The 25,614-nt window shown below is 39.3% G+C and overlaps 1 protein-coding gene across 4 annotated transcripts in view; it reads right to left on the reverse strand.

Moving 5' to 3' along the window:
* The window catches only part of LOC131435137 (elongation of very long chain fatty acids protein AAEL008004), a 153,002-nt gene that overhangs the window by 63,300 nt on the left and 64,088 nt on the right, over positions 1-25,614 (reverse strand). For 3 of the 4 annotated variants that reach the window (XM_058602707.1, XM_058602724.1, XM_058602729.1), the window contains exon 3: positions 1,719-1,818. In XM_058602707.1, the coding sequence (XP_058458690.1) occupies positions 1,719-1,776 (58 nt within the window). In that variant the 5' untranslated portion in view covers positions 1,777-1,818. Of the gene's footprint in view, positions 1-1,718; positions 1,819-23,659; positions 24,454-25,614 lie in introns of those variants that run through there. The other variant, XM_058602714.1, reaches the window with a different exon arrangement.

Here is a 25,614-nt window from a genome sequence, read left to right on the forward strand (position 1 = left end):
TATTTCTTGCGGTGCCATGTTAAGGCTTATGTCTACAAGGATTAACCAGCAACGATTGACGTACTAGAAGCCAATATTAAAGAATTTATTCGTGAAATACCGACCGATATGTTGAAAAAAGGGCCGCGGCCAACATTTGCATGAAACCATCTTCGAGCACTAAGTTATATCTATTCCAACAAAGATTTCATCAATTTTCTTAAACTTTTTGTGTTTTTTTTTTAAAAAAACCTCTACCTCTCAGAAAATCACCCTTTATAATCATATCGTAATAATCTTCAAGGAATATCGACACATCTGAAGTCACTATATTGGTTTTGGAAACGCGTTCATCCAATTCGTTCCAAAAATACACATACGGTAAGTGTTTCCAAGGAGTATCAACAAACCGGTAGTCGCCTGGTTGGATTCAAAAAATATCTCGAACATCGTTTTCCTGTTTTCTACTCTTCAAACCCATTTACGTTACATTTATTTGGGATTTGGTTCGTTGAAAAAGTTTACGTTATTCAGGGCTTGGTTCGTAAAAAAGCGTTACGTAAAAGGAGGTAACGTAAAAAAAAGTGTACGTAAACAGAGGTTTGGGTGTAAAAACTGATGATTCGAACATTTTCGGAATTTTTTACAAACCAGATCTGGTTGTTTCTAGAACCTGATAATTTTCAAGACAAAAACAAAGAATAAAGAACAAAATGTCTTACCGCTGGGCGAGACAAACTCGTTCTCGCTTGAACCAGTTGAATTAATATACTTCACTGAACTTCAGATGAAACATGTCAAGCGTTTTGATCGACTTTAGATCTGCGACAAAAAAAAACAAAACTCGCTTCAGAAAAAAAACGAATCAATCAATCACGGGCTTAAATTTTGTTGTATGATGTTCGGAAAGTTTTATCCGGAGTGATCAAAACAACAACAGCAATCGAGAACTGCTGGTTGAATCAAAGTAGTCAGGACTACACTCTCAATTAAAACATTCCCGACCATTGCTAAAATTCTCTATTTAAGAGTTTTTTCTAATTGTAAAAACTATGATTCTCGGTGTGCAGTCAATCGTCTGTGTTTCTTTCGAAGCAATGAACTTTGATTGTGAAATACTTCTTCGATAATCCCGTAGCAACGCAGTAAGGCTGAGCTTTGTTTGCCGATACACGCGCGAGGAAAGTCCGGATCGGTTGACTTCTGTCAAAGCTAAGTAAACTTATCTCGAAGTGATTGTTTATTCGGTAATAAAGCGAACGTTTTCCGGACAATGTAATCGTTTGATTGGCAGGCAGTGTGTACTTCCGAGCAGTAATTCCAGTTTGCTTGCGGTTGTTATTGTTGTTGTTGTTGTCGAAGTCAACAAATGATTAAACACAGGTACAAAAACAAACAGAATTCATCGACTGATTGGCAAACATTGTTCGGATAAAGTTTACCCAGCCAAATCATGCAAATTCAAACCAGTTCCGTGAATTGCGTTGCAAACTAACTCCGAATTAGTCCCTTGCCGCAAACTTGGATAGGGTTTTCGGCGGAGGCCATTAGCCACTAAGGCGATAAACGTCAACCCCGCGTTAGGGTATTTTGGACAACGGACAAACAGGAAACTGGTTCCACCTCTCATCATCATCATCATGAACTTCTAACTAACCAGTTAGAAGATCGAATTTTACGATTGCAGGTGATCCGACACAACTCGATATGTTGAAGGCATTGAAAAGTTCTCAACTTACCTCCATAATGGTCCATGTAATGGTGCATACTGTCAATGTATTTCATGATTAAGGCCATTTTGTGTGTGGGTTTGTGTTTTTTTTTGCTTCCTAAGCTAAACTGCAAATAGAAGAGATAGAAAATCAAAGAAACAAATTAGTATCATTTTGCATAGAATAAAAAGAAATGAGAAATCATGTGCAATGCAGTATATAAAACTATTATTGTTCGTCGCTTTTAAAGAAAAAAAAACATTTCTCTTATTGTTGTTTTTCTCAAAAGCAGCAAGAAAATTTGCTTATTAGATAAGTCGAAATCGAGTTTCAACTGCTACTTGACATTGTACGAAACTAGATCTAGCTAGCCTTGAAATCCGACTTTTCCCGTTTCGAAAATATGTTGTGATTTTGTCTCGGAATTTGACATTTGATGTAAACAGAACTTGTGTCAAACAGGACGTGATGTTTTATTTGAATTGAAGTAATACGACTACTAGCTTATTATAACCTCCATTTGAACCATCAGCTCTGATTTTCAATAGAAGTGACATCATGACTGACGAGAAATAGACACTCGAAAACGGTTTTTGTCAAAATAGTCAAGTGATTTTAGACAAAGCGACTATCAACGAAACGACCCATTTGGGAAAACGCTTTCGGTGAAATGGAGTTTATCGATGAGGTTTTCAACGAAATTAGGTTTTAAAATTCGACAAAATGGATTCCGATGCAACTGTTTTTGACAAAAACGACCAATTCGGGAAAATGGTTTTCGGTGAAAGGGCCTTCAATAAAACGTCTTTTGACGAAATTGCTTTCGGTTAAATAGTATTTGACGAAAAAAAACATCGTTGTAAACGATTTTTGATAAAATATTCACATTGTGTTCGATGAAACTGTTTCTGACGACGTGACTTTCGATGAAACGGCCTATACGGAAAAATTTGTTTCTAGTGAAATGGTCTTCGAAAAAACGATTTTAGACGAAATGGTTTTTAGCGATGTGGTTTTTGACGAAACAATCTCCGTCGAGATCTGTTTTTTATCTTAATGTCAAAATGGTTTCCGGTGAAATGATATTCGACAAAATAATTCTCAATCGAACAGCAATTTTTGACAAAACGGCAAACGTCTTTAGTCAAAGCGCTTTCGGTGAAATAGTATTTGACGACCAGATTCATTTGAATCTGAGCGAGTTTGATTTCCATTCAAAAGTGATTATCGATTGAATCAGTTCCGAGAAAATCACCCTCTCAAACGTATATATTTTGCGACCTGAACGAACTGATTCGAGCAAGAGAAGAGTATTTCGCCAAATGTCGTTTCACGGAAATCGTTTTTTCTTTACGAACAGGCTCTTTCGTTTCATCAGAAGCCGTTTTCGACGAAGATGGTTTTGTCTGAAACCTCATCGCAAAATTTCATTTCGTCGGAAACCATTTTATTTTAATTGACTTTTGAGCCAAGGTCGAGGATTGCAACGAAGATTTTTTTTGTTGAAAACCAGGTCGCTGAACGCCGTTCCGGTGAGAGACAGTTTCTTCCGCATGGGCCATTTCGTCGAAAGTTACATTTTCCAAAAACATTTGTGTCGAAAAATCGAAAAAATCGCTTTAAAATGAAAATAGCTTCGTTAAAATCAATATCGTCGAAAACTATTTTGCCGTTTCACTAGAAATCGTTTTTCAACCAAGGCCATTTTGCTGGAAACCATTTCATCGAATGTAATTTCGTTTTACCGGAAATCTTTTTTTTTCTGTAAGCCAAAAATCGTTTTCTTCGAAATCCGTATCACTAAGGCCCATTTCGGGGAAAAAAGTTGTACCGGAAACCATTTTTTTCGACAAAAGTCGCGTTGTCAGAAACAGTTCCGTCGAAGATCATTTTTTCGTTTTTTTTTTTAAACCCCGAATTCGACGAAAACAGCATCGGAAAATGCAATTTCACCGAATGCCGTTCCACAGAAAACCTATTTTTCCGTTTTGTCAAAAACAGTTTTGCCGATAGTTATAGGCGTTTTGTTAAAAATCGTTTTAAAAATTGACTTTTCGCTAAATACCGTTCTACCGGAAAGCACTTTACCATTATATCAGAAATCTTTTTTTTTCGCCGAAAGCCGTTGCTCCGCAAATAATTTCTTTTTACAAATGGACCCTTTTGTCAAAAGTCGCTTTGGCCTAGACGTTTATTGTCCCGTCTAAAATATTATTCACTTGCAGTTTCACTGATAAATAGCCGTTTCACTTAAAACCGTTTTGACGAAAGCCCTTTCACCCGATCCCATTTTGCAGAACATACCGTTTCGTCGAAAGTCGCTTTGATCAAAACAGTTTCGTCGGAAACCATTTTGTCGTTTTTTTTAACCCGATTTCGACGGAAACTACATCGATCAATGCCATTTCAACGAATGCCGTCGGAAAGCGTTATTAATTTCGTCAAAGATGCCGTTTCGCCGAAAATTTCACCGCGCGATTTGTTTTTTTTTCGCGAGCACAATTTTGTCAAACTTCACTTTGCCGATTCCGGCGATGATTGTTTCGTCGAAAACCACATCGCTAAAACAAGACGTTTTCGTTTATTAGGAAACCTTTTTTCCGAATGGACCGTTCCGTCGAAAGTCGCTTTGTCATAACAGTTTTGACCATAGTTGTCGTTTAATTAAAAATCAAATTGACGAAATCCGTTTCGTCAAAAATCGTGTTTCACCAAGGATTTTGACGAAGAAAGGTTTCGTCTAAATTAACTTTCGACAATGGCCTTTTTGCCAAAAATCGTGCCTGCCAAGGTCGTTTTGTCGAACATCGTTTTTGACGAAGGTCGTTTCGTCAAAAATCACTTTCGACGAAGGCCTTTGTGTCAAAAATCGTGTCTGCCGAGGTCGTTTTATCGAACATCGCTTTCAATGAAAGCCTTTTCGTCAAAAATCGTATCTAACCAAGGTCGTTTTGTGGAAAATTGATGTTGACGAAGGAAGTTTCGTCGAAAATCACTTTCGACGAAGGCCTTTATGTCAAAAATCGTGTTTTACCAAGGTCGTTTTGTGAAAAATCGATGTTGACGAAGGTAGTTTCGTCGAAAATCACTTTCGACGAAGGCCTTTTCGTCAAAAATCGTGTCTGACAATGGTCGTTTCGCCGAAAGCCATTTTTACGAAGGTCATTTCGTCGAAAACCACTTCCGATGTAAGACTTCTCTTACAAAGGTCTTTTCTTAAAAAAATGTGTCTTGCCAAGATCATTTTGTCGTAAATCGTATTTGGCTAAGGCAGTCTCGTCGAAAATCACTTTCAACAAAGACTGTTTCCGTCGAAAATTGTATCTGACGAACGTTGAAAATCGTTTTTTACGAAGGCCGAAATTGTTTCGTCGAAAACCACATTGTTAAATGATGCCATTTCGTTGAAAGCCGTTTTGTCGGAGGCCGATTGGATATATAACTTTTAGGTGGTAACAGGACGAAATCGTACTCTGTTGAATCGCACCATTCGGAAGGATCTTTTGTTATACACATCCGTTGTTTCATTCGATTTGATTTCATCTAGAAAAGAAGCCCGCTTCGACAGGTAGTGGAAAAAGTATCTTTTTTCTCTTCTTATTATACACAGAGAACACAATGAAAGTGCTTTCTCAGTTCGAACAGGAAGCGCGATAGGATGCGAATGATTAACGAATAGAACAGCCTGGTTGGTTGCCTTCACTGGGTTTCCCGGTTTCCATCGGGCACAAACTTCCTACAGAGCAACGTTCCGCCCCGCCCCATCAACCAAACACGTCACACCGACTGTTCCATGGGCAGGTTGGTTATGCAATCCACTTTTGTTCGTGACAAGTTAGTTCGATTCAATGCACTGAATTAATCAAATTTACTCCACGGAGAAGGCACGATATAGTTTGCAAACCCAAAACGGTGCGAGCTCACGGTGACACAAACGGTGAAGCAAGGTGTTCGTAGAAGAAGCAGAACAGGTCAACAAACACACCAACAGTAGTCAAACATGCAATAATTCTGATATAATCAGTGAACCTGTGGCGCCAACCAGCCCCTTCCCCGCTCTCAGTCCGTCTCTACAGTTCCGACGGGAACGAAGTACCCATAGTAGGCTGGTCTCGTGAATTATTATTACTACACGAGAATTTAAAACTGCAGGAACGACGACGACGACGACGCAACAAGCCGGCTGCTGTTGGCCTTTCGGCTGCTATTCTAGATCTAAAATAGTTACCAGCCTGCTTGTCACCAGAACGGAAAAGTGTTTGGAGCAGGCAGAACGGATCGAAATTTACTTATAATTAATGGAATGTATTCAACTTTTCAGTTCAAAGCCATGCTTTGATCGCTTGGGCCAGACAGAATTGTGAAATGTTTTTGGATTGAAATCGGAATTCCTTCGCATTAATCGCTGGCCTACGCGTTCTCTGTACGGCTAGGATACGCACGGCTAGGTGGGAATGTAGGTCGCCTTTGGTTGTTTTATTCCTTTTACGGTTGTTCGATTTTTATTTCCAGTCTTGAAGAAGGCCATGAATTGTTTTCAAGGAACTCTGGCTCACGGATGCGGACTGATGTAACAGATTCCCTTTTTTAATCTAGAGCATCATACATTTTCAATGAATTGGAAAAGAAAACAATTTGTTCTGGTCAGTCTACCTTCCCGTTTTGTTTCCGACCAAGAAAACCACAAGCATGGGCGGTGCAAAGAAGCAGACAACAAACTATAACAAAAAGTAATCACAGTGGAAATGGGACAGTCACGTGCTTCCTCGAAGTTATCACCGGTTGTAGTGAAGTAAATCGATATAGTTGTATCAGAGGGTGACATAAAAAAGCAGTTTGGTAGTTTATTGGCTTCCGTTCAAAGGTTGGTCTTCAAATTTCAGCTGTTCCTGACTGGAAGCACGTAAGTTTCTACTGCTCACCTACAACAGTATTCTCGGTCCTAAATAGCGTCCCCGATTAGTTCCAACCCATGGCTCCGAAGAAAAACCATAGACCATCTTCAATCTCCCAAAACAGGCTTTCACTTTTTCGAACCGCCTGACATCGAACCCCGCATGCAAACAGATAACCGTCAGGTGCTGTCTAAATGGATCAACCCTCGATTCCCGGGTATCAATGAGTCCCACAAGCGCCGAAAAACACGCGACGTTGTGTGAGAACTAGAGCGAGAGAGAGAGAGGGAGGGAGAAAGAAAACAACAACAAAAAATGAGAACAAGTGAAGGCTTCACCAGACACGCAGGTACACAGTGGACCTAAACGAAAAAAGATGGTCAAAATGGTCTTAACTACCACTTCCAACGAACGACGAACGTTTGAAACGTCAGTTATTGCCTTACGTCTGCTTAGCGGTTTATGTTGAACCGCGAGTTAGCATTCTTAGTGCATTATAAACTGCTAATGCACTGAAAAGTCGAAGACGAAACGAAAACCAAAAGTGAACAAGTTGAAGCTTCATCAGATTGGTAGAAGAAATCTCAGATTAATTAAGAGGCCAGTAGCAGTTTCAAGTGAAGAAACTGCTTTTAATTTAAAACCTTCCCCATGTCACTCGTATGTTCCTATATAATATTGCAGTATTTTAAAAATACACTTATTTGACTCTTCATAGAAAACAAAAAAAAAGTTTGTATGGCCATCAACTAACAAAAAAGTTTAATGATGTATTAATTTTTAGTTGGTTTAACGTAAAATCACCATAACTTAGTACAGTTTTTGCAATGACTGTGAGTGGAAACGTATATAGTGGAGAAGCCAAATGAATAAAAAAAACAGCTTACAGAAAAGATGATTTTTTGGAAAAAAAAATACGCTCAAAGACAGGACTCGAACCTGTGTTCTTATGCATTCCGTGCAACCGCGCTACAATTTCGCCACCCTAAGCGTTGCGATAAACACACCTCTAATACACGACCAGACATGATAAAGCATACATCGAACATGATCTACAGTGCTCAGTGCTTGAGCGGAAAATTGGTACAGAGCGAGAGGACTAGTGTTCGATGAACAGAGAAAACGTTTGGATGTATGGTACCGGTCGGGTGACGGCCAGGATGTAGACCATGTTCGATGCACGCTTTATCATGCCTGGTCGTGTGTTAGAGCTGTGTCTATCACAAGGCTCAGGGTGGCAAAATGGCAGCGCGTATGCATAAGAACGCAGGTTCGTGTCCTGCCTCTGAGCGTTACACAAGTTACAAATTGAATCATTTATCAGATTGGTTGTCATCTCTGAGCAAACACTACACTGAAATCTTTTTATATGCGGTTTTTAGGAGGCTTTCTTACGCGGATTTCGTCTTGAAAAGCATGGAACGTCGAGATCTTGCGTTTCATCCATTAGAATTTGGTATTAAGAAAAAACAGACATTTTACACAAACAAAAGTTCTTTTGTTTTACAGTTTTTTTTTCTACGCGGATTTCCGAAGTTACGTGGTCTCACAGTCTCAGTCGATATTGAAAAAAAATATTTAGATTAAACCAAATCTCGACGTTTCTTGCATTTCTAAGACATTTGGCATAAAATAATTATCGATTTCAGGTATCTCAAATCTCCCAAAGTCGATTTCTTTCTATATTTTTTTTTTGAGATTACAAGAGATGTGGACATTTTTCTAAGACATTTGGCATTTTAGAAAAAGCTTCAGTTTTGCGGTATTATTCTACTCGGTTTTCCAAGGTTACGCGGTTCCAAAGTCGATTTGAAAAAAAAACAGAATTTAAAAAAAATAAAAAAAAATTGATTTCAAAAATCTCAAAACTTTTCACAGTTCGAAAGTCAATATTTTTATAACAATTTTTTTTTTAAATTACACCAGACATGGACGTTTTATGCATTTCTGAGACATTTGGTTTACAGAAAAAATTATTAGGCTTTGCGTTTTTTACGCGGATTTCCGAAGTTGCGCGTAAAAATAGTCCTCAGTGTATTTAAGGCACTTCAGGAGCTCAATAAGGTTTTTTTTTTGTTTTGCATCATTACTGAAACTCCGGAACCAGAAATCGGATTCAAATAAAATTCAGTGATTTTATATGACACCATAAGACCTTTTACTGAACCGAAATTCGACAAAATCGGTTCAGTTTTCTTTGAGAAAAAAAAGAAGTGAGTTTCATTTTAGAGTATGTGATAGAGATGGTCGGGTTTCTGATATTTGTACCCGAAACCCGACCAGAACCCGATTTCCGACGGGTGTTGGTCGGGTTCGGTTTTTGGAAAAAAATGTTTGTCGGTTTCGGATCGAGTTTGGGTCGGGTACGAGATTGGGTTCGTGTTCAAAAATTGTGTCGGGTTCGTTCGCAAAGGCGGTGGTGTTGTCTTCTTCCGTATCGATGCGTACCGGTTTTACGTCGTCGTTTTGTATAACGGTTTGAACGTTTTGACGCTCATCGCACTATAATATCGGAACCGGTAGTCGGATCTGGATGAAATTGCACAGTATCTTTCAAGACGGTGAGAGCTTTTATTTGAATCAAGATTTGTGAAAATCGGTTTAAATAACTGTGAAATAGATGTGAGTTCAGTTTTGGAGCTATTCTTCACAAATATCGGTGCATTTGGAACCGGAAAACCGAGGGCTTGTAGTTCTAAAATAGGTTTATAAATTCTCCAACTAGCAAGATTTGCCTACTAGAAGAATTTACTAGTCAGTTTTAAAAAAAGTTGTACCTCGTTTTGCTATCACAAAAAATACTCATGAAATTGAAAATTTTTCACTTAACGCGCTGTAATACCGGAACCGAAAGTCGGATCTGGATTGACTTTTCGGCGACTGTTTAAAGAATTTCAATACCTTTTATTAATATCTCAGTTTGTGAAAATCGATTTGGAAATTCCAGAGAAAATTGAGTGCGCGTTTTCTCATGAATTTGCACATATTGCCTTGTAATTCCGGAGTCGGAAGTCGATGCCACATGAAATTCAGTAACTTTGTATGGGACCATAAGACCTTTCATTTGAATTTAAGTTTGTGGGAATCGGTTCAGCTGTATTTGAGTAAAGTCGCCCTGTAATTCTATAGCAGGAAGTCAGATTCGAAAAAAATTCAGGAATTTAGTATGGGATTGCAAAACCCTTTTTTTGAATCCAAGATCATGAAAACTGGTTAAGCCATCTCCGAGAAAAGTGAGTGAAAAACGGAGAACGTAATGTCAGAGACATAAGCGCGAGATTGACGTAGGACTGCATGCGAAATGTGTATAGATATTAACTGATTTGTAACGGTTTGAACGTTTAAGATTTTGTGGTCCCAAGAAGGACCATTCGTTTTCGGAAGATTGCATTTGTATTCTAGGAATTAGAGCGGCAATCCAAGACAGTTTTTTGAATAAGTTCTTAACGTTGCGGTTTTTGGGGTCCTGAAAGGGACCGTTAGGGGCTTTGGAGTCCGGAAAAGGTCTATTTTGTTACAGATAAATTTGTTTGTATTCCAGGAAGAAGGGCGCCGGTCAACGTTATTCGTCCTAGAAGAAATCATTAAATAAATATAACCGTAACACAAGTCGTACATTCGCTTATATATTTTAATACATCTTAATATTTGAGTGAAAGAAACTATCACTATGCCGTACGGAATTCATTTACGGCTCTCAGCAGGGTCAAATTGTGAAATTCTCTGCGATATTAAACACTGTTCGGAACATTTTCCTTAAACGCGATGCAGTCTAATGCTAGCTTTATTTGCGCTCGTTTGGTGTCAATTTGGCACTGAGAAAATAGCACAAAGCTAATCAAATCCTTCTAGATTTGCACTAAACAGATGATTTATAGCTCTGATTTGCAAAGAATAAATCCTAATAGTTCTTTAGACAACATTTAAACCCATTAGAACAGCTGATTTTGTGTAATGTTCACCATTGTTATCTCGACCAGCAGCTGGATGACGCAATTGCTCGAAATTCTCACAATGCCAGTTGGTTCAATACTAAACCAATTTTGGTTAAGAGCATTCTTTTTACGTGATTTCCTTTCTAGTTTTTTCACAAATGGGCGGTCCTAACGTTAAAAAAACGGAATTTTGATGTCGATTATTTCAGCATGGCTGATTTTGTTTAATGTTCCCCATCGTTGTCCACTTTTCGTTGTATTTTTCTCCAATGCAAACGACCATCAGCTGAATGACGCTCTTGTTTGAAGTGAAACTCACACTGCGAACGTCCAACAGCAGGTATGTGTCACAGAAGATCTAGTTGTTGTTTTGTTTCTGCGTTTAGGCTTTAGGAACGAAGCCTAAACATATTCGTCATCGACTGAAGCACCAGTTGAATAATGCTGGGGGTGTAGTTCCAATGTTTGGACGTAGATGGCGGTCTGTGCACTCGATGTCTTATGGATTATCATTGACTGAAGCTACCGAACGTGCCACAGGGTCTATTAATAGATACAATTGATTTTGATTTTTCGTGTTTGGATCGTTTTTTTTTTCGCTGTTTAAACAATGTTTACGTAATAATGATCCGGGAAAAAATGATGGTTAGCCATATTGCAAACGTGTGCAATGTTTTAACTTAAAACATATTGTTGCTGTAAGGCAACAGTACGGATTTTTGACCGTCTTCGTTCCCCGTTTCGGTCCACTGTGCGGCGGACAGTTCACATTCCATACTGACCCCGAAAACCGAAACAAGCAGGCGAATTGTGGTGTGTTATGTAATTTTGCTCTCTTTTGTTGCCAGCAGCAGTGCCCAAAGCAGTGCGCACGAATACACAAACGCGGTCGCGGCATTTGCCCTACGGAAGAAGCAAAAATCGTCACCAGACGAGCTGCTTGCTTTGGCCCACTTCAGTTTCAGATTCTGCTGTACGAAAAACTAAAACCAATCCCGAAGCTTGGACATTTTTGCACCGATAATTGGATTGCCGTTCAGTGATGACAGCTTGACTGATTGACAGATTAATCACTTTCACTGAACCCCGATGAACTCTCGCAAATCATCGCCAGTCTCGTCCCCGTCCCGGAAGAAAACATCACCTAGTGAAATGAAGAATCAAACCGGCCCGTCCCAAAATAACTGCCCGTTAATATTCAGAGACTGACCTTCCACGGTTCCACCTCTTGTCCCACCCGCACACCAACCCGATCCCATTCTGCCAGGCATAGTTTTTCTTTTTCTCATGCCAGAAGGAACTCAACAGGCGTCGACTCTCTTCGGTTGCCAAGTTCGCTCACTCACCCACTGATTTGGGCTCTCTCTCTCTCTCTCTCGCCGGAGCAAATATAAATATGCTTCAATGATGTCATCACCGGTCATGGCTCGGCACAAAACCGTGCAGATCGCGCTCCTGGCCGGCGTTGCTCCTACCGCTAAGTGTACATAAATGATGATAAACCATATGGTGATAGAAAAATAAAAGAAGGAAGAGGCCCGTCGAGATCATCATCATCGTCATCATCATCATCATCACACACCATGTGATGAGACAGTTGAACGCGTGTTGAATTCCTCCTCCCGATGTAAGGCGAAAGACAAACCCCATGAGTGAGTGTGTGCATGCAATGAGCGGAGATTATTTGACGACGACGTCGGCCGCGTATTTACACTTGCTACCGACCGACCGACCGACCGACCGACCGAACAACGAAGACGACAAAATATTACCGTACTTTATATGTGTCGTTTACCTCCGCCGATCATCGGGAGAAGAACCATGTGACACGCGGTATGTAAGAGACTTTTCGGGAATTAGTCGGGCTAAGCAAAGTCCGGAAACTTAGCCCATTGAAAATTCACACACGGTGTGTGGATGAATCGGAATTGGAAATAGACAGTCGGGATTAGCAGGTCGGATTCACCGTGAAACCCACCGAGTTTTTGAGTTCAGTAAAGCTACTCGGAAGAGATTTCTGTCAATAGAAACTAATTCGATTTTTCGAGACATGCTTCATTATTTCAATCAGTAATCAGCTCAATGTCTACCCAAAATAACAGAACGAAAAAAAATATTAAAGGTAAAAATCTTCACTTCAAATCTTATTATCAAAGCAACAAACAAACATCAAAGGTGCCAAGTGACATCCTTCTGAACAAACCACGATTATTTTTTAACAAACAGAGAGACCGATTAGACTCGAGATTAATTTTCAAAAGCTGTTTTAATCCACCTAGCGGTGTAATGATGCTATTCTTATGCTATTAACATCATAAATCTTACTGTGGAAAAAACAACTGTTCATTGAATGAAAAAAAGAGAAAAGTTTTTTCGGATTTCATCTAACAAACTCTACAAATCCTGTTTACCCTGTAGTTCCGGAACCTGTAGGAAGTATCAACAACAAATTTAGGAATTCCGTATGAAATTGTTAAGATTTTCCCTTTGAACCTATAAGTTTGTGGCTATCTTGAAGCAAAGTGAGTGAGACCCTTTTTGCCGTTTTTTTTTATCACCGTTCCACTTATCACGCTTTAGTTCCAGAACCGGAGCACGGATCCGGATGAAAAGGTCTAGAGATTTTTAGGAAACTATTAGACCTTTCATTTGAATCTTCGTTTGTAAAAACTAATTTTCATAAATTACCATGTAACTCCGGAACCGGAAGTCGGCTCCAAATAAAATACAATAGCAGGCTATGGGACTGTTAGTCCTTTTATTTGAATCTAAGTTTGTGGAAATCGGTTCAGCCATCTCTGAAAAAAGTGAGTGCATATTTTTTTCTTTTTTTTTGGTACATATCATCCTGTATCTCCGGAACCGGAAGTCGGATCTGGTTGAAATTCAATAGCAGGCTATGGAACCATAAAACCTTTCATTTGAATCATATATTGTGAAAATCGGTTCAGCCGTCTCCGAGAAAAGTGAGTGTATATTTTTTTTACATACATACACACATACACACACACATACACACACATATACACACACACACATACACACACAGACATTTGCTCAGTTCGTCGAGTTGAGTCGAACGGTATATGACATTCGGCCCTCCGAGCCTCGGTTAAAAAGTCGGTTTTTACAGTGATTGCATATCCTTTCTATATGAGAAAGGCAAAAATACCTTGTCTGAACGATTAACATGAAACTTTTTGATTGTCCTACAAAACGAGTATGACTTATTGGGAGTACAAATTAATTCGGTCGGTGTTTTTTTGGGATCAAAAATGAATTTATTTTAAAATAAAAAGAATTAAAAAATTAATCAAAATATCGTCCATCGCTGGTTACTACTTTTTCCTACATCGCAGACAATTTTCGAATTCCTTCTCGAAAAAAAATGTCTCGTCTTTTAAGGTGATGTAAGTTTGAAACTAATTTTCGATATCGGCGAAAAAGTAAACCGATGACCTGTCGGATCTTGCTGCATCGGTCGGAACAACCAGTAATCAGAGCGAGCAACGTTAGCAAAATGCTCCACTTGAGCGTTTCAAAATATTTTTTCACGACTTTTGCGACATGGGGCCAAGCGTTGTCATGCAGGAGATTAATTTGCAGCCTATACCGATCCCGGGTTGGCGGTTCAATGCATAGGACGCTGGTCTTACAAGCCAGTTGTCGTATGTTCGAGCTGGAAGGATTCTTAGCGTCAGTAGGATCCATAGTACTAGCCATGCAATGATCCGGTACGCTATATGAATCGGCTGCGAAGTCTGTTGAAACAGAAAGGCCAAATTCCACAAAAGAAATGTAATACTAAGACTTTACTATACCACTCTTTTCATCCCATCATGACCTTCGAACCATGAATATTCGGCTTTGACGTTGAAGTCGATAGCTATTATTGATCGTAGTGTTTTTTTCTCTTCTTGGGGTTATCATAGAATATCAATTTTTCATCCCCCAGTAACAATTCGATGTAAAAAAACATTTTCTTTGTTGCATTTGAATCAGTTGCTCGCAAGTGAAAAATGACCTTTCAATGTCTCTCGGTTTCAGTTCATACGGTACCCAATTGCCCTGCTTTTGAATCATTCCCATGGATTTTCATCGTACAAAGAAACTGATTGTTGAGTCACTTTCAATGATTCTGCAAGCTCCTCTTGCGTTTGACTAAGGTCTTCCTCGAGTAATGCCTCCATTGGTTTGTCTTCGATTTTTTTCTGGTTGTTTGGTTTCAAAGCTGAAATGTTCATTCTTCAAAATGCGCTACGGTTGCACTTTTCCTCCAATTAAAACAGAAAACTAAAGCTTCCGAAAATGCTGCTTCGTTAACGCAAAATTGCTCATAATCAACACAGTGAAAAACAAGGTTTTTTTTTCTAAAAAACACTCGAAACAATATGAATTGAACATTCATGACAGATGTCTAACGTTTTGAAACTAGCGACATCGGCTGTTAATGTTCAATATTCATAACAGCCAGAGCCAGTCTTTTGACAGACGGACCGAACTAAATTGTACTTCCAATAGTGTCAATAGCTGAGCCAAAAACAGCCCACCCTGTGTCCGAGATTTAGCATCAGTGCCTTGTTGTCATTTCCACTCTCCCTACGCAATACGGGTTCTAACAACCACTGTGCACTGTTTGGGACCATTTTGATCTTCAAATTTACTGCAATGAGGAATGAGAAGTCCCGGGTCGAACAAAGAAATTTATTTCGCCTTCAGTATAGTCTCCGTCTAGAGTGATACACTTGACTTCCCACATTTTGATGCCATTTGAAAAAAAACAAGATTTGTCAAGGCCTTCAAAATAGGCTTCCGTTTCTGGAATGATCTCAGCGCTCGACGAAAATTTTTTTCTCTGGAGAAACCTTTTCAAATTTGGAAACAGATAATAGTCGATGGGGGCCAGTTCTGGAGAATACGGGGAATGAAGGATGAAACTCATCTTTTTAACATCGATTTTCAAACTATGAAAAATAATTTTAAAAAAATCGCATGCTTTCAATATGGTATCTGATCAGGTATCGTTTTCACTTTCAAAACTGGTACTACCCGGATAAAAGTTGACGCTCGAACATACCCGGTCACATAACAATCCGAAAGCTTTTAATTTATCTACCGAAATTGTCTTGCTCGCGACCGAGCTAAACAAGAGGCGAAATTAGAGCACCTTTTCCGATCAACTAATGAATTTTTATTATAAAACATACAATTCAAAAAAAATATATATCGGTGCCAGTGTAAAATATTTCCTAACACGACATCCAAACGCAATCCCACTGACCGACTACGATCGATTGATTTATTTATCGTAACGAACCCCCTGTCAACAAAGTCCCAAGCGAAGCAGCTGGTGGCACGTGGAAAGACAAACACCGATCGATGACCGAATGAAACGCCCTGTCTCTGTCCTCATTGCCTCCTCTTTCTTTCTCACACATAATCAAAAACAACACATCTTGCAACCTTCCGAACCCGCGCGCGCAACTGCTATCTAAACAAAAAAAAATTGAATATCTACTCAACTGGCAAAGACGGTGGTGGGCATGCCCGAGGAATGACCCGTGGCTTTTTCGAGACCCACGGAACGCGCTCGCTCGCCTGCGTACCGCACCATAATCCAAGGTTGACCAGTTCAATTTCTTCTTTCGAAGCTACTAGCTACCGACCGTAGAGGAGATCTTCTTCATTGGCGGCGGCGGCGGCGGTTACGGTGCGGTTGCAATGATTATTTATTGCTATTACTACTTTTTTTTACGACCTCTCTTCCCACTACTAACAAAAACCACCAGTGCGATGATGGTTATTAAGTGATCAACGCACACGTGAATGCACTTGCTGGCTGGTCACACATGCATGTATGCGCATGCATCGCAGTCTCGGTGAGATGAGGTGAGGTGAGAAGTTATGAGGTCTGAAGAATGTGAGAGAGTTGGTTCGGGGGTAGGTTGGACCCCGCCTCAATTATACAATTGTTAGTTTTAGCCTCCACTCGAAGCGGCAATCAGCAGAAGAAATCAGCTGAGAAGTTTGCCCCCCTTCTCCCTTCCCCCATCCTTTGGCCAATGTAAATATCTTCGATTCGACCGAAAGCACCGTGGACTTGGCGGCAGTATTTAGTATTATTATTATATTTTTTTGGAACCCATTAGTCGTTTGCACGTTTTACGGTTGGATCGGAATCTATTTTCAGCGAGGTTCGACGGTGAGAGACCGTGTTTTTTTTAGTCGCGGGCCGCCATAGTCGAGTCATAGTCGGGCGGTCGGTCGGGGCAGTGCACCTTTTGGGACCTTCATGTTCCGGCGGGCGTGCTCTCAAAGCTGTTTTTCGATGCATCCCTGCGAACAGAACACGGCTCAGAACAGTATGAAAATTAATTTACTACTCGCATTCTAGGCTGGTTGGACATTCAAAGTTAGTTGTCAACCGTCCGGCAATGAGAATAATAAAACGATTTGAAAACTGCTATCAAATTCAGCCCATGATGATGATGATGATGATAGGTCTGGATTCCTGAAATTATTGCCAATCGGTTCTATTTTATGAGCTTGTTTCGCCGCATGAACAAACAACTCGGAACCTGTTCGAACCGCCAATCGTCAATCAGCGGAATGAATTAATTGTCCTTAAGGTATCACATTCTTTGGTCCGATTCAAACCTAACTTTGTCGGTGAATGAGCGGAACTGAGCTTGTAAATCGAGCACGAGAACGATATTTTCGTTTTCATTAGTTTGAGTTTATAAGTTAAAATCAAAGCATAACTTTAGCTGATTTATTCTGTTACAGTTATGCTTTGATTTTAACTTCAATTTCTGAACCCTTCCAGTTTGTACTTCGCTTAGCTCAAAAGCACCCGTTCTAAATAACCTCAAAAGCAAATCGAAACCCAGAAAAATAGCCTGGGGAAAATGTCACTTGAGCCAATTTTTTGTGATTCCAAAAAATTAAAAATTATTCGATTCGTTTGAAACTTTTTTCAGACGAAAACTTCATGCGCGCATAGTAAAGCATTCGTAAAAAATAAACATAAAAATTTGACAACAAATTCAAACCCACCGTAACTTATTAGCAACTAATTAGAAACAAATTATTCACAGAGCTTCGATCTGTTTTGAAGCTTATTCAAAAGGCGTACTTCAATAACTCAACTTAGCTGAGCACTCGTAGAAACGTGGCAAAACAATTCAGCACCATTGCAACTAGTTAGCAACTAATTAAAAACAATTGGTTCACTAGGTTTCGAAGTTTTGAAGCTTATTAGGGAGTGGCACTTTTTGCCTTTCTCATATAGAAAGGTTATGCACTCACTGCGAATACCGACTTATCAACCGTGGCCCGGAGAAATAATCTAGGGAAGGTGTCACTTGAGCCAATTTATTGATTCCCAAAAATTCTAATCTAATTAGCAACAAATTGTTCATTATCTCTCGATTCATAGCAAAGCATTCGTAAAAAATAATAAAAATTTGACAACAAATTCAAACCCACCGTAACTTATTAGCAACTAATTAGAAACAAATTATTCACAGAGCTTCGATCTGTTTTCAAGCTTATTTAAAAGGCGTACTTCAACATCTACACTTAGCTAAGCACTCGTAGAAACGTAGTAAAACAATTCAGAACCGTTGCAACTAATTAGCAACTAACTAAAAACAAATGGTTCACTGGGTTTCGAAGTGTTGAAGCTTATTTAGGAGTGGCACTGTTTGCCTTTCTAATATAGAAAGGGTATGCAATCACTGTGAAAACCGACTTATCAACCGTGGTCCGGAAAAATAATCTAGGAAAGGTGTCACTTGAGCCAATTTGTTCTGATAGTCAAAAATTAGAATTTAATTAAATAAAACCGTTTAAAGCTTGTTTCAGGCGGGAGCTTCACGCGAACATAGCAAAACATGCGCAAAAATAAAACTAAAAATTTGGCAACGAACTCAAATCCACCGTAACTTATTAGCAACTAATTAGAAACAAACTATTCACAGTGTTTCGATCCGTTTTCAAGTTTATTTAAAAGGCGTACTTTAACAACTCAACCTAGCTAAGCACTCGTAACGTAAAAATTTCAAATATCAATTCAGAACTGATGCAACTAATTGAAAACAAACGGTTCACTAGGTTTCAAAATTTTGAAACTTATATAGGAGTGGCACTTTTTGCCTTTCTCATACAGAAAAGTTATGCAAAATGAAAAGTCGATTTTTAAATGAAAAGTCTTGTGGTCCGATACAAAATTCTTGAACTTTGTTTGGATCCGACTTCCGGTTCCGGAGCTATGGGGTAAAATGTGCGAATATGAAAATATGCGCACTAATTTTTCTTAGATTTGGCGTTACCGATTTTCTCAAACTTAGACTCAAATGAAAGATACTGTGGTTCCATACAAATTTTCAGTATTTTGTTTCGATCCGCCTTCCGGTTCCGGAGTTGTGTGGTAAAATGTGCAAAATAATGAAAATATGCGTACTAATTTTTCGCAGATATGGCGTTACCGATTTTCACAAACTTAGACTCAAAAGAATGGTCTTATGGTTCTTTACAAAACTTCTGAATTTCATCTGAATCCAACTTCCGGTTCCGTGTAGGCTTTGTCCACTACTGTTGAGGTACGTAAACTATTCCAGAGGTTGTCGCCAATCGTATGTCAAGAATCCAACATATGTTTAGTAGCACAAAAAATAGAATATAAGTTCACTTCGTGAATAGAAAATATTGTGAAAAAATACTATTGAATTTTATCCGAATCAGACTTCCGGTTTCGAAGTTACGAGGTAAAAATGGGTAAAACTAAACTGGTAAAAATGAGTATCTAATATTCTCAGAGATAATTTAACAGATTCTCATAAACTTTGAATGAAATTGAAAGCTTAATGATATCATAGAACAGTATTGAATTTTATCCTCATCCGACTTCCGATTCCGTTAATTACAGGGTGATGATTGAACATATTTTGATTCAAAAGAGCGTGTCTCCAAACGTAACAATGCAAGGAATGGTAAATTTTCCTGGATGTAATAAGTAAATTATCCTAGTTTACAGGTCTTGGTAGATGATGACCTAGATCATTCACTTTGACTCAATGGGTCTTCGGTTTCCAGTTTCGGGAATACCGGTAGTAGCTGTCAAAAGACTCCGAATTCCTGAAATTTTCCTGTGTGACAAAGGGCTATGAAACTTATATACTGGAAGAATTTGAGCAACTTTCTGGAATGTCTTTTCATACTGCCATGAAACTGAAACGGCGTAGAGGAGCGTTTCAAGACGCAGAAAAATATTTGGTTCGGCAGGCAATATGCAGCTGTGGTTGAGCAAGCCGTAGCGTCATCACTACCGGAACAGTAAACAATGAAATATATCATGAAGAATGTCTAAAGAAGCGATTGTTAGCGTTCCTACGCAACCATGACGCTTCCTCCTGATTTGACATTTTGTCATTACACCAAAGATGCTTGGGAATGGTATGAAGACATTGGCTTGATTGTGGGTTGAATTCCGTAATGTTTTATTGAACAGTTTCCCTCATTTGCTGTTACCTGATCTCAGATAGATATTTTTAAAGTGTCAAAGCCCACTATTTGTGACTCTTTGCCCACTGATTGACAATTATGAGTTTACTGCCCACCAAAAATGAGCTTGTGCCCACTGGTGGACTGTAGTTTAGCACTTTGGGAATCACTAATATAGTTTAATTTGTTCAACTTCTTTAGCGAAATTTACATTTCGCAAAAGAGTGAATCTATGTTTGATTTTTTTTTTATTGTAAATCTTAAACTACACGGATAACTATAACGCATGATTTCACGAGCAAAATAATTTATATCATGAAAATTTTCATGGGAGATGAGTTATTGTGGGATCTTGAGCATACTGGAGGACAATAGGTATTGAGAAACTGATGTTTTTTTTTGAGTTTTTTGTTCGAGTGATGATAGAACACTTATTTCCCGGCACACTTTAAACACCAACATATCTACTGGCTTTATATATTGAACTTTTTGGCATTTCGTGTTAAAAAAAACGAGTGGGTAATGTCAGAGACATAACTGGAGGACGTGAATACGAATAAAACTGACAAATGACTTCTATTACATTGCACAATAATCGTTCGTATTAGTTTGTGTGATTTTTTTTTTTCAATTTTTATTGCTTCGCTTTCAGAATCGTAACGGTGCATCTAGAACTAAAGTATGACGACAAATATATTCTATCACATAAATAACACTGGACCAATGAGAATCAAACAATACAACAAACAATGGTATAGTTGTTTTTTTTTTGTAAATTTACGTACTCAGTGGAGGAAAACTTCGAATAGTTCTTTGGCAACATTTTAGTGGTTCTAAAAAGAACCGATTTGAGAAATTCATCCACTGTTTACAACTCTGTTGTGTACTTTTTGCCACCGTCTATTAATCTATACCAGAGCCGGAATTCTGGGCATTCAGGAACTGAATTGAAGTACTAAATTCGGAACCTGGAACTGTCTCCGAATTCAGTTGCAAAATTCATGTTTGGAATCCAGCTTTCTCTCTCGACTCTCAGTTCAAAAATTAATTTTTCCATGATTCTAGAACTGAACTCACTTTCAAAATCTAGCTTCCGAATTTAATGTTAGAACCAGTGGCGTCTTCGTGCACTGAATAACCGGTCATATTGAAGGAATTAACTAAGGATGCCTTTAATTCGTATTCAATTACATTTTGTTGTTCTGATTTGTTGTTCTCTTAGTCGCGTTTGGCTCTGTGAGAACTTCCATGCAGACCATCAGGAGAGGCTTTAGTGGCTTATGCTTATGGCAGTTGAAAACAAATTGCTTTCCCAGTTGCAACGTCGCAGCGGTTTTATTGATGAAGTTATTGACAGATTTGCAGAGCCTTCTATTGTATCGATAATACGAAATAAGTTCAACTGAAAAATTCCCATCCAACAGTATAGTATCGTTATTTGATTTCATTCCTCAATCTTTAGTTTTCACTAACAACGAACTGTTACCTATGGTATCATACCATATGATCAGTGCACAACCCGTAAATTTTGGCACGAGACGCCACTGGTTAGAAGTGAAACCTGAATTCAATTTCAAACTCTAGTTCCAGAACGTCATTTTCGAGTTCAATTCCAGCATGCAGATTTTGAATGCTGAACCTGAATTCTGGAAATGAATTCTGAAATTGAATTCAGGATTTAAAAAATGGCTCAGAAATCAGTTCCGAAATTTTGGTTCGGAGTCCAGATTTAAAATTTTGTATCCAGATCTAGAATTCACTTCTTGAATTTTGTTCCAAAATTCTGAAGTTGAATCCTTCGATTCTGGATACGAATTCCGAACTTGAATTAAGGCATTAAATTCAGTTCCAAAAATCTAGAATTAGGATTCAGTTCCAGAGTCATAGTTTTAACTTTTGAACCTGTATTCTGGAACTGAAATTGAATTCTAAGTTTTAAAATAAGATCAGAATTCAGGTGAAACAGAACTCAGGTTCTGAATTCAGTTGTAGAATTCAGTTTCTGAATATCCAATCCAAATTATGCTTTCCATTTCCCGGAAGATCTATTTTTACTACTCATGAAATTGTATTCATTAGTTTGGAAGTTATTGTGCTAAGAGTGACGCTACTTTTGTTATTTTCAGGACAATGGATCAAAAACAATTTCGTGTTTTGACCAAAAAGAGAACATGTTGATGATTCTTAGCAGTGTTTGGTCATGTTTAAACGCAACAAACCGAAATTTTCGCGACGATATGTGACAATGGATGAAACATGGATTCATCACTTCACTCCGGAATCAAAACAATCGTCATCTGAGTGGACAGCAACTGGTGAACCTCGTCCGGAAAGCACAACAATCGGCTGGAAAGGTTATGGCCTCGGTATTTTGGGGATGTGCTTGGAGTAATAATTATCGACTATTCTGAGAAAGGAAATACCATTAACAGTGAATATTATATAGCGTTATTGGAGCGCTTGGAGGATGAAATTGCAAAGAAACAACCGCATATGGCAAAGAAAATGTTTTGGTTTCATCAAGTCAATCAAAACAATGACAAAACTACATGAATTGAGCTTCGAATTGCTCCCACATCCACCGTATTCGTCAGATTTGGCTCCCAGTGACTACTGGCTGTTCGGAGACCTGATAAAAATGCTCGCCTATAAGAAATTTCGCACGAATGAAGAAGTTTTCGCTGAAACTGAGGCCTATTTTGAGGCAAAAGATAAATCGTTCTAGATTAGAGATTACGTTGATGAGTAAAGTTCATTTTGGACCAAAAAAATCGTGTTCTCTTTGTTAGACCTTTGTTCACGACAAAATTCTGTACTACAAGCATCAATCTGCAGACTAAACTAGAGTCAATTATTGAAAACATAGAAACGTTCAGTATTTTCTATCAATTCAAAACTGAGTCGTCGTCACGAGAGTGATATTATCGATGTTATCATTATCTGACTTCTGACTCATTGACACCTGTTATCGGCGGTTATCGAAAGCGAAAAAATTACCGGGATCACTGGCCTAAAACCCGATAACGATAAAACCCTTAGAGCCTTAGAACTGACTGCGGGCCAATGTCCAAATAGCTACATGCCTGGTTTCGCAACATCGTTCCCGTACCTGTTATCAACCTAACGCGCTATCATCATCATCATCATCATCATCATCATCGTCATTTAGTCAATCCCTCGTGTTGCGCTGCTGCTCTGTTGTGCTTCACCGAGGTGTATGACCTAATTTTCGCAACTAAACACACAATCGCGCAGCAACCAACCAACCGCCTGATCACGTCACTCGACCTTCCTTTCTCGAAAGCGGATCGGCACACGGCCCCAAATTTCCTCCCCCCCCTATCTAGCTGGCTTCATTAGTCAGTGGCAGTGGATTTCATGATTGTTTTATCTTCGGATTTTGGAGATCTACGAACCAAACCAAACCAAACCAAACCAAAAAAAAAAAGAGCGAAAAGAAAAATAAAACCTGTCCCATCGGAGCAGCGCGGTTACATAATTCGCATTGCTCGCCGATGTGGCCACTGACTGACTTGCTCCGATCGTGTGTCCCAATAATTCTTCGGCACCGGAGATACAAAATCACATGCAACAGTGGATGGACATGTGTGGAAAGTGGATAATTACTATTCACCTTTGGTTAGGAATCCGTCGATCCTGCTGGATTCTCCGCTTAGGGGAAGAAGACTCAGGTTCCTTCGGCAATGGCAGTTTGAGCTACTTTCCAGCTACTTCTGACGACACTGTTGAGCACGGATGAACACACAGAACGGGAGCTGTTTACATTTACACACCACAGCAGGCGTCGTTTGCAGTTGGCAGTTAAACGATAAGTTTTGCACGATTTCTTCTCGATCCTTAGTACACTGATGCCGGAACGTCGAAACAACAAGAATGAACCGAGCTCTGACTAGCTCTCTCTCTTTATCTATCTTTCAACCTGAAATCATTTCACACATGGCACACGTTTCGTAACGGTCACAAATTTCGGTGCAACTTGGAATGCACCAGGCCGCCAAATCACTACCTTTTTTTTGATTTTGTTGTTAAACTAAATCTGAACGACGATCAGCGATCGTGCGGGTTCGCACTGCACGAAACTCAAACCCGAAGAAGAACGAGAAGTAGCAAAAGAAGCGGCACCCGTCCAGCTTCCCCGGAGCAAACATACAACACTGTCCGGGCAGGTTCCACCTCTGGTTCTATTTATCCCCCGTAAGGTTCTTAGCACACGCACACACCGAACGAACGCCAACCGAGCATGTGTGAAGAAGTATTGTTTGTGTACGGCACTGAAAAAAAATCACAACTCTGGTGATAGGCCAGTTCGCGCCGCGAAATCCTAACTCGACTCTCACGATGTGCACTGGAGATCCGGGGACTCTAGAGTGCGATCCGAACACGCTGACAATCGAAAGTTTACTAAACTAAACTTGAGCTAAATCGTTGCTAGTGTTCGCTGAAGAAGGCGACGGCACGCGCGAGTCCCCAAATCAACCACACGGTCGACGGAACGACAGTGACATCGCACTCGCATCGCATCGCACACACAGGCAAAAGCAGAAGAAGAAGGGAGTAGGCAACATTCACCGGGCGCTTGCGCGACGTCACTCACCACGGATCTACTAATTGCCTATCGCTGCTGCTGCTGCTGCTGTTGCTATTTGAATCAAAGCAAAGATAAACAAAGCAAGCGACAACGGTTTCGGAGTGAGAGTGAGAGCCGATGCCACTCAAATTGCTGCGAGAGATAGTCGTCGGTTGCTACAACTGCTGATGTAGCGCGCTACAACACAACTAGATATGATGATAGATGCGATGCGATGCTACACGCGAAGGGGTGTAAAACAGCTTCTAGTTCACGTAAGTGATTGCTTTGGGTGACTTATGACCCATAGACGCATCTCTTGCTTGGCAAACGGGGAATGAAATCCACTATCGTTGTCATAAAACCAAACATTTTATTTTCTCAACGAAACCATGATAATTGTTCATGATTTGAGAATTCATCATGGTCGTAATGAGCGTTACTTGTAGAATGTATTTCAATCGAAACTCGTAACTATAAATCTAATTCAAATGATAACGATAGGGATCGTGTGTTAGATTAATTTAATTGATAGGCAAAGCGCAGACCTTGGCATACGAGCCAGTACTCAAATGAGAATTGTTTCTGTACAAAAGATAGTGAACGTACCTTCATTTGCAAACGACAAAGAAATAGTTTGAATAAATACATCTCAATGTATTCTTACATATTCAATGTTGCTGTTGTTGCTGTCACACAGTAAAAATTTTCTGAAAATTAAATGTAACTGAATTTCTATTCCGTCTCAAATAGTACAGACATAAACGTGTATCAAACAATATTTTCAATTGAATATTGAAATTTTACTTCATCTCATTTTTATGTACGTTACCTCAAAACCCTAAATTAGCCGCTAAAATCACTATGAATATATCATATTTCTGCTTAATTCGCCCTGCTCCACATTGAGAACTGTTTCACACACTCTTAGCAAAAATGAAATTTACACCTGATGTAAATTTAAGTATTCCGTAATTTAGTCGTCGATGACAAAAAATTAC

This window comes from Malaya genurostris, chromosome 1 (genome assembly GCF_030247185.1).
Source record: "Malaya genurostris strain Urasoe2022 chromosome 1, Malgen_1.1, whole genome shotgun sequence".
Classification (NCBI taxonomy): Eukaryota; Metazoa; Arthropoda; class Insecta; order Diptera; family Culicidae; genus Malaya; species Malaya genurostris.